The sequence below is a fragment of the Colobus angolensis genome, unplaced genomic scaffold, assembly GCF_000951035.1.
Source record: "Colobus angolensis palliatus isolate OR3802 unplaced genomic scaffold, Cang.pa_1.0 Scaffold40, whole genome shotgun sequence".
In the NCBI taxonomy this organism is placed as follows: Eukaryota; Metazoa; Chordata; class Mammalia; order Primates; family Cercopithecidae; genus Colobus; species Colobus angolensis.
Window position 1 is genome coordinate 2,287,792 of NW_012117377.1, and position 10,018 is coordinate 2,297,809.

Genomic DNA, 10,018 nt, shown 5'->3' on the forward strand with positions numbered 1-10,018 from the left:
AGCAAATGTAAAAGAACAGAAATTATAACAAACTGTCTCTCAGACCACAGTGCAATCAAACTAGAACTCAGGACTAAGAAACTCAATCAAATCCGCTCAACTACATGGAAACTGGTTATGCTCTTAACCAAGGCCCAGGTGCGTGAGAGGGAGGAGAATGTCCTCTAGAACCTGGAGCTTAGGAGAAAGGTCAAGGCTAGAGGATTGGAGCTCAAAGTCTTCACCGCAGAAGTGGTAGTTAGAATTACAAAGTGGAAAATTCCTACAGATACTATGGAGTCCAGATTAGAGTCCTGGAGGGAAAGGATAACATTTGAAAGGAAGCGTAATAAATGAGCAACAGAAGCAATTAAGGAAACAGTTCCAGAAAGATTGGTGGAGAACTCTGAAGTTCTCTGAAAACTGAAGGATAAGCAAGTTGTCAAGAATTAGGGACCAGTGGCCAGGCCTGGTGGCTCATGCCTATAATCCCAGGATTTTGGGAGGCTGAGGTGGGCAGCTCACCTGAGGCCAGGAGTTCGAGACCAGTTTGACCAACATGGTGAAACCCCGTCTCTACTTAAAACACAAAAATTAACTGGGCATGGTGGGGTGCACCTGTAATCCCAGCTACTTGGGAGGCTGAGGCATGAGAATCACTTGAACCCGGGAGACAGAGGTTGTAGTGAGCTGAGATCATGCCACTGTACTCCAGCCCGGGTGACAGAAGGATACTCCATTGAAAAATAAAAATTAAAAATTAGGGATTAGGGACTAGTAAACCATTTCAGAGTCATGAGCATGGTGGAGAGTAAAGACTAGAAAGCAACAAGTAGATTTGCCACTTAAAGGAGGACTGGTGGCTTTTTGTGACTAGACATAGAAAGAGGCAGATGTGTGTGATGATTTGTATGTGTGTGCAATTTATTTGTTTTGTTGGTTTTAAAATGAGTGCACAGCAGCGTTCATCCACACCCATCATTATGAATCTATAGCCATTCTAAAATTATGGGGGAAGGTTCTTCCTGTCTGAGGGAGCTCACCCATGTGTCACAATGTTCTGCATCTTATAGAATCTTAGACAGTCATCAAAGAGATTCAGCCCACAGGGAATTAATGTGATTGGTCGAATGTGTTTTCTTATGAGTAAATAATCCTCTCAGCTCTTTTCACCCACATATACCCCACACACACAAAAAAAATGGTTTCAGGAAACACAGATACACAGAATATCTGCGCATTAATTTTATGTTCATGGGAGGAATACATCTGTGGTTTTGGAACATAAGTATAGATACTTATCTAGTTGTCAAGGAGTCCTAGATTTTGGACTATGAATATTCTGTAAAATTCAGCTCCTATTGTTGATAAAAGTGGCAGGCTTGCTGCATGTGTTACTGTGAAGGGAGGAGAGTACGATGTCTGTAAGGCATCCACGCTGGGCCCGGACCCCCAGGGAGCTGGGGCAGACCCCTCTGGACCCCACAGCACGATGTCTTACTTCTGCACTGTCCATTACTGAGCCACTTAGTCCTTCCAGGGCTGACACTTGCATGAAGCAGCTCAAAGATGGTTTTTGTTTTGTTTTGTTTTGTTTGAGACAGAGTCTTGCTCTGTCACCCAGGCTGGAGTGCAGTGGCATGATCTTGGCTCACTGCAGACTCCGCCTCCCAGGTTCGAGCAATTCTCCTGCCTCAGCCTCCAGAGTAGCTGGGATTACAGGCGCCCACCACTGCGCCCGACTAGTTTTTGTATTTTTTAGTAGAGACGGGGTTTCACCATCTTGGCCAGGCTGGTCTTGAACTCCTGACCTCATGATCCACCCGCCTCGGCCTCCCAAAGTGCTGGGATTACAGGCGTGAGCCACTGTGCCTGGCCCAAAGATGTTCTTAAAGCTTGATTTGCTTTGTGTTAGGAACTACTTTGTGCTCATTCGAGTTGTGATGCCTAATCATTTTGGGTGCAAACACAGTGTTTTCTCTGAGAAAGTCAGAGATTCTCAGTGATGAAATTTATAAATATGTGCCTGAGGAAGCCTTGTAAGTTTTTTTTCTTTGAGATAATGATAAGTGACTTAGGGTTGATTTTGTTTCCAGTATATCTCAGGGGTTTTGTGGTTCTGTACAAGTGTATTTTAAGTCACTGAAGTTATAAGAGACAGAACAGAGAGCTAGGAATAAACTTCCCAAATCACCTTTAATTCCAAAAGACATCAAATAAACTTCCCCAGATCACCTTAATTCCACAAGACATCTGAGAGTTTTGTCTTTACCTGGAGAGAAAGACCCACAGCTCCTAAGTTGACTCTTCTAACCAGCCTTTGTCTACAATCTTCACCACCTCTGTCTCTCCTCCCCACACACTCCCCACCTTATGCCTGCCGTGTGTGTGTGTGTGTGTGTGTGTCTTTCTCTTTTTTTCTCTCCCTCTACTTTTGGGTAAAAACTTTAAATTTGTTAGCAGACCCGATGGTGTTATGTTTTAGTAAAGAACATTGTGAACTGGTAGTAATGATCATTATATCTGCTTTTAGTTTACTGATAGCAGATCCAGCTCTGCTCTGTCAGGACCTCAGACCTGTGACATCCCAGCTCCACGTTGCACTTAACCTCTCCTAGGCTGGGAGATTACATTGGCGAGCAGGGCTACTTCCAGCAAGCCGAACTGCAGCCAGCAGGAAATGAAACCGCCTGCCACAGATACTTATTTAGACCAAGTTATTAATGTTTAGTGGCAGAAAAGGGGCTCCCTTTCTCATTCGATTGAATGATGAAAGCATGTCTGTTTCCTTGATAAGACTGTGGCCAGTTTGGCGTTCGGTCTGAAAGGTGGGTGAAGATATTCTGCCTGCAGAGTGGGCTGCAGGGATGTCTGGTTTCTTTTCTCTGTATCTGTGCATCTCCCTTCTTCATCTCACAAACTGTTTTTAAACTTAATCACACTGAACTTTTTGTATATGTTTGCCTGACAATAAATGGGTCTGGGGTTAGGTAGGGAGAGGGTAGAGAAAAATACATCTTTATTAGGAGAGAAATGAGAAGCCACTGTCATTGTTTAAAATAACCCTTAGTGTAAATGAGCCCAGTTAGAGTGAGGCCAAAATGGGAGAAACTTTTCTTTGGTTTTGAAAAATACCACAATAAAAATAATAGGAATTTAAAACGAGTTTTAACAAATTCTGTGATAAAAAGTATTTTTTATTCTCTCACATATTCCTCTCTGATATTATAAACTTTAAAAATATTCTAATTTTCCTAGACTCAAGTTTTTCTTTGCTTAAGAACTTTTATGCTTAACGCCCTAACCAAGTGAAACTGTTACCACTTAGAATGTTTACTTGTAAGGAATAAAAATTCGTATAGATGTTTCAAGATTTATTTAGCTTCTCTGTAAGTCAGATTTACAACTTCATTTTTGGAAAATAAATTTAGTATAAAGATGTTTTTAAAGGTAAATTTGAGCTTAAGTTTTACTAATTAAAGATGTTTTATTTTCATATGGTCCTTTTTGCCCAAGACCTAGAAAACAGTTTCAACTGAAAAATAACCTTATAGTCATATTCCTCACCAAATGCGTCACACCTCCCAGAGGTAGTTCTCTGTAGCATCGCAAACTCTGTCATTACCAGTTAACAATATCACACTTTTTTACTTTGATAAGCTTGAATTTCAGGTTTTATATTCATTCCAGCATTACTCTATCTTTATGGGAACCTGCTGAATAAGCCGATTGGATGATACAATATCTTAGAATCGTATATTCTTTGAAATGTGGAGCCGTGATTCGCTGCCTGTCTATAAGTCAGACTTTGGGGCTTCCCTAACCTTCTAGACGCTACTGTGAACACTGAAGTATGTGGGAGCTGGGGGCTGGGGAGAAGCCTGCGACAACTTAAAAATTACTGCCTGCAAGTCCAGGAACTCCGTTCGTTTTGTTAGAAACAAACTTGGAGTGTTACTGCTCTAATTTGAGGCGCCATTTAACTTAGTTATCTGGCTTTCTCTAGAGAAGACAGAAATTGTGAAAAGGAGATGGAGTTTCTGCTTAAGGTAGGCATGCTGGCTCTATCAAGAAGTGATCACAGCCTATCATCTTAAGAAGAAACAGAAGACATAAAAAGTACAAACAAAGCCAGCAAAGTACAGTGTTGGATTAGGGCCTGGGCAGGCTGCCTTACATATCTCAGGAGGCCTTAGTCCTTAGCAGGGTGGCCCTGTATTACAGCACATTACAACAGTGACATGTCCAATGATGAACACGGGCCATCAACTAAAAGTTAAATCGTTCCATTTCTTTTGTTTGTTTGTTTGTTTTTGTTTTTGAGACAGAGTCTCATTCTGTTGCCCAGGCTGGAGTGCGGTGGCATGATCTCGGCTCTCTGCAACCTCTGCCTCCCGGATTCAAGCAATTCTCCTGCCTCAGCCTCCCGAGTAGCTGGGATTACAGGCACCCACCACTACGCCCGGCTAATTTTTGTATTTTTAGTAGAGACGGGGTTTCACCATGTTGGCCAGGCTGGTCTCAAACTCCTGACCTTATGATCCACCCTCCTCGGCCTCCCAAAGTGCTAGGATTACAGGCATGAGCCACCACACCAGGCCTTCCATTTCTTTAAGAGAGAGAAAAGTTGAATTTGTTTCAAGAAAGAGTATTCCAAATTGGTTATACAAAGATAGGTCCGTAAAGGGGCAAGTTTCCATTATCTGGGAATTACACATTCATTGAATAATCTCACTGTTTCTGAGCATTGCTACAGGGAAAGTTTGCTTCGAGATGAATTTATTTTACTCTTGTTGGTCACCTCTGTTTGCCAAACCTGGTTCCATATGCTCTTTGGTTATTTCCTATAATTAAATTCTCCCTTAAAAGATACAGAATGCCTCATGTTATTTCATGACTCTTGGTCCTCCATGTAAGGGATGAGGACTTGCCTTTGAAATTTATTCAGCATAGTTTTGTTTCTGAAGTTTCATAGACAATAAAAGATATAGTAAAATATTAAAATAAACATCAAGTTTTATAGACATTATCTACCATTTAGTATCCATCTCTTCCATCTAAAAGATAATGCTACATTTCCTGTTTTCTAGTCTCTTTCTGTGTTGTTGTTTGATTTTTTCCCAAAGTCACTAAAAATGATGAATGAAGTTTCTTTTCATTATCATTTTGTTCGTGTTTTCCTTCTGTTATCTGGGTTGCTAATTAGAAGTTGCAACTGTTAAAACGAGCCTATCACAGATGTCATCTTAAAATTTTTACTTCCCTTTTTAGTTCTCTTATAGGGTGAAATCTTGATTCACAAATACCCTGTCAGTCCCCCTTTGTGTGAATGCATCCACTAAAATATATATATATATACACACATGTATATATATATACACACACGCACACACACATACATATATATATATATATATATATATCTTCATGAATCATGCACAGGGTCTGTGTCTCTGGACAACATCCATAGACCCCCACCAGGCTGAGAAGTTAAACTCAAGTGCGGACAGTTTGGAAGCCTTTTGACCATCTTCTTCAGCCCTGCTCTTGTTTCCTCTCTCAGTATACACTTCCCTCTTCATGGTGATTGCTTTCTCATTCTACAAATGAGGTATTGTCCCTCTTTTTACTTTCTCCTCCTTCCCAAACAGGACATATTGGTCATTTTAAGTTATTGTTTGAAATGTTATCTCCACCATGCCTTCTCACTTAAAGCCTTTCAGGTCTAGTTGTGACACGAACATCTTTTTTCTACTTAGCTTAGGAAATGTTGGGCATCACTGAATGAGGAGTGAGGCAGGAGAGAAAGAGGATGGACCACGTACAAACAGTTACTCAGTAGACTCAGAATGGCAGCTGATGAAATCTGCCGCCATAAACCAAATGGAGAGCCCAAGTAGGGAGATGCGAATGTTGGCAGCTGGCTCAGGCTGTCTTTGTACTGACTTCTCCCTCATTATTTTTCTTATTTCTGCCAACTCTGGCAACACATTCGACCTCGAGGGACGCATTCTTTTTTCCTGCCGAAAGTGTGGAAAAATGTCTTCTTGTCAGAGCTTTGTTGAAATAAAATTGGCTTTTGAAAGCAGCAACATTTGCTAGGAAGCTTAGGAGGAGTGAGAGTTGGGAGCACGTTGATGTGGTTTCGGTTTGCGATCTGGTGCAACAGTGGGGACTGAGGAAGTGTCGTTGTTCTGGGCGTCTGTCTGGCAGCACCGCTGGGGCTTCAGGGAGCGTGAATGCCTCAGCTCCAGGGCACCGTTTCTCAGGGTGGTCCTTACAGGCCAGCTACACCGGGTTCTGCTGGGTGCCGCTTCTGAAAGCATCCCAGAGTGACTAAATCAGAATAGCTAAGAATTGGCCTGGAGAGCTGCATTTTAACAAATTCTCCATGAATCTCCTGCTCCGAAATTAGAAGAGGAACTATATTCAAGGTTCTGGGACTCAGTTTTCCAGCTGCCCAGGTCATTTTTGTGTGCATAACCAGAGGCACTTAGGGTGAGGTGACCCACTCATCCTAATCACACACATAAGAAACCGAGGCATAAACCTGAAAACCAATCGGAACTTTTGCCTGCATACAGGAATCCTCTGGCAGCAGAAGGGAGAACTGTTCCTAGTTCTTGAAGCTCAGTTTCGTGTTTCTTGACTCTTACTCAACCTTTATATGTTATTCTTTCGTGTTCAATCCATTTTCAATCCATTTTCCTTTTCCAAGAGAAGTATAAACGATTAAGGCTCGGCAGTCAGCTTGCTCCAGAAAGATCTCCGTAACCCCCGCCTACCCACCCAGGATCCTCCTCCAGAACACAGTTGTACGTTACAGGAACCTAGGTGGTTGCTCTTAATGCAACATTGCCATTTAGTTGCTCATGAGTGTCTTCCTCCTAGTAGACATTGATATAGTAGACATCTCCTACTAAATCACTGTGCCTGTAATATTGAGCTGTGCCTAGTGCTGGACCTGGAGTTAATGCTTCAGAAATGACTGAAAAATGAATGGATGAGCTGAAAGATCTCGTGAGGCCTCTGACGTACATTCTCCTCAATTTTTGTGGTCTCTGCCATGAGGAATGATGGGATGTTTTTGTGTAAAATTTAAAATGTTTATATTAGACTCAGCTTCTTGTGATCCTTACAAAAATGTGTTTTGGGAACAAAATAAATAGGATTGGGAGAAAATTAAGATGCTTTGAGGATCTAAATACTTGTAAAGTACATTTTATTTGAAAGCCACGAAATGCTTTAAAAAGCTCCAAGTAAATGTAAGAGGAGACCCACTGGATTTTGGCTAAGTACTGGGGGAAAAAAAAAAAACAGTTTCCTTAATTCCCTATCCAAATACTTCAACTTAAATTTACTGGTAGCTGTTTCAGAGGAAGCTGAGGACGCTGCAATCCTTAGTTTGTTATAAAGAAAATGTTTTTATCTTCAAATGTTTAGAGGAAGGATTAAAGACAATTTATGACTTGAGTGAAAAGTAATAAAAGTGGTAACAATGAAGTATCTTCTAAGTTGTCATCGTTTTCTGGAATTACTAACAATATCAACCAGGCAGGCATTTCATATCTGAAAGGAATTACTTTCCTTTGTCATGCTTTAATATAAACTATAACATCAATCTTACAGCTGCAATACTGAGTTGTTGTTTCATTCTATTGTTTAAAAAGAGGAATTGATTTAGTTGTAAAGGAGATGAATTCTGTCATTAGATCTTTTGCCACAGGGATCAAGAAATATATTTATAATTTACTTCTTTCAGGAAATTAGGCTGTAATGTCTATATGAAATGCATTTTATTAAGATCAAGGCATAGCCTTTTTAGTTTCTCCAGAAATAATTCATTTTTAATTCCCAAGGAAAAATCACAGTAATAAAAAATAAGTTTTAACTGATAGATTATCTTCCTTGTCATAGCTCTCCTTTTTATTAAAAAAAAAAACCAGTTTATAGATTTCTTACTATTTGTTTAATTAAAACAATAATAAATTGTATAGCCTTTTACAGTGCATAGAGAACTTTTTAATTAAAATTTTACTTGGTCCTTGCAACTCTGTGCAGTGATAATGAAGATAATTTAATATATAATGAAGGCTTTTCACTCTTTGAGGGAATAGTGAGGTTCAGGGGTACAAGAACACTACCTGTGTCAAAGAGCAGAGCCAGAAATTCATACAGGACTTTCCTCCAAATAGCATCTTCTTTTAACTATACCTCTGGTCAGTTCAGTGTTGTTTTCCTTGTCATATATGCTTAAGGAGAAATATTATTAACATTAAAATGTTATTACTGCTTACTCTGTTTTTTGTCGTCAATTAAATGATTGGTTCCCATGCTAGATGATGCTCAGTTTTTAGAGACGGCTCAAGTATTTATTGCAAGTGATTTTTATGCTTGAGTGTGTGTGGTATAGGAAGTTAATCTGATAAAATTTTAAGTAAGCATGGCATGTACATTTTCTTTTTTTTTGAGACGGAGTCTCGCTCTGTTGCCCAGGCTGGAGTGCAGTGGTGCGATCTCAGCTCACTGCAAGCTCCACCTCCTGGGTTCGTGCCATTCTCCTGCCTCCGCCTCCCGAGTAGCTGGGACGACAGGTGCCCACCACCACGCCCAGCTAAATTTTTTGTGTTTTTTTTTAGTAGAGACAGGGTTTCACCATGTTAGCCAGGATGGTCTTGATCTCCTGACCTCGTGATCCGCCCTCCTCAGCCTCCCAAAGTGTTGGGATTACAGGCGTGAGCCACTGTGCCCGGCCGTCATGTAAATTTTTATGTGACACTGGTTTTTTTGGTGGGGGGAGGCAGGGGAGAGAGTCTCACTGTTGCCCAGGCTAGAGTGCAGAGGCGCTGATCACAGCTCACTGCAGGGCATGCACCACCATGCCCGGCTAAGTTTTTATATTTTTTGTGGAGTCAGGGACTCACTCTGTTGCCCATGCTGGTCTCGAACTCCTGGGCTCAAGCAGTTCACCCGCCTTGGCATCCTAAAGTGCTGGGATTACAGGCATGAGCCACTGCGCCCTGGCTGTGATACTCTTTAATTATTCTAATGCTTCTAAGTTATATCATGGTGCCAATCCTGTTTATGTAACAGAATCAATCTCTTACTGTCAGCTGACAATGAGGGGTATTTCATTATTTACTTGTGTATGAGATTCCTTTTATATAGGATGAAATGCGTACACACTCTGCATAGAAATTCTGCTGTGTTTGTGTATTACTCCATTCGATCATATACTATGATTCCAAGTTAAGAACTCCTAGATAAATGAGCCTCTGTAGCTGTAACAGTTTAGGCTTTCAATTCAAATGTCAGATAACATCCTTCTATGTATTATATTATTTTCTGCAGTAATTCAAATCTTTATTGAGTTGAGGTTTACTCACTTACTATAAGGTAGAATGAGGTGATCTAAGTAGGTTTTGCTTAAATACATGTGTCTTCTTCCCATCAGAGTAAAAGAAGCCGAGGAGGTGTGTAGACAGAAGAAGGGAAAATCACTTTATAAAATAAAACCAAGACATGACTCTGGAATTGTAAGTATTTCACTTTACTGATTTTTAACTTGTTATTTTCTTTGGCTTTTAAATCCTATTTTCATAATATATACAAACTCGTAATATTTTAATTATTTTTCTACTAAGTGTGCATAAATAAGGAGCTTCTGACTTCAAGAATCTCCTTTTTCTTATGCCTTTAATCAGGCCCAGAAGGCTAGGAGTCTTGATATTCATTAATCAAAACTTAAGAATTAGGCTAGGGGTGGTGGCTCATGCCTGTAATTCCAGCACTATGGGAGGCCGAGGTGGGCGGGTCATGAGGTCAGGAGATCAAGGCTATCCTGCCCAACATGATGAAACCCTGTCTCTACTAAAAGACAAAAGATTAGCCGGGCATGGTGGTATGTGCCTGTAGTCGCAGCTACTCGGGAAGCTGAGGCAGAGGAATCGCTTGAACCTGGGAGGTAGAGGTTGCAGTGAGCCGAGATTGCATCACTGCACTCCAGCCTGGCAACAGAGTGACACTTTGTCTCAAAAAA

General features: G+C 40.8%; 1 protein-coding gene across 1 annotated transcript in view; it reads left to right on the forward strand.

Annotated features, from left to right (window-relative positions):
• Positions 1–10,018, forward strand: part of FMN2 (formin 2) — a 396,271-nt gene that overhangs the window by 383,033 nt on the left and 3,220 nt on the right. The window contains exon 19 of the mRNA XM_011955768.1: positions 9,434–9,515. Within this exon, the coding sequence (XP_011811158.1) occupies positions 9,434–9,515 (82 nt within the window). The remainder of the gene's footprint in view (positions 1–9,433; positions 9,516–10,018) is intronic.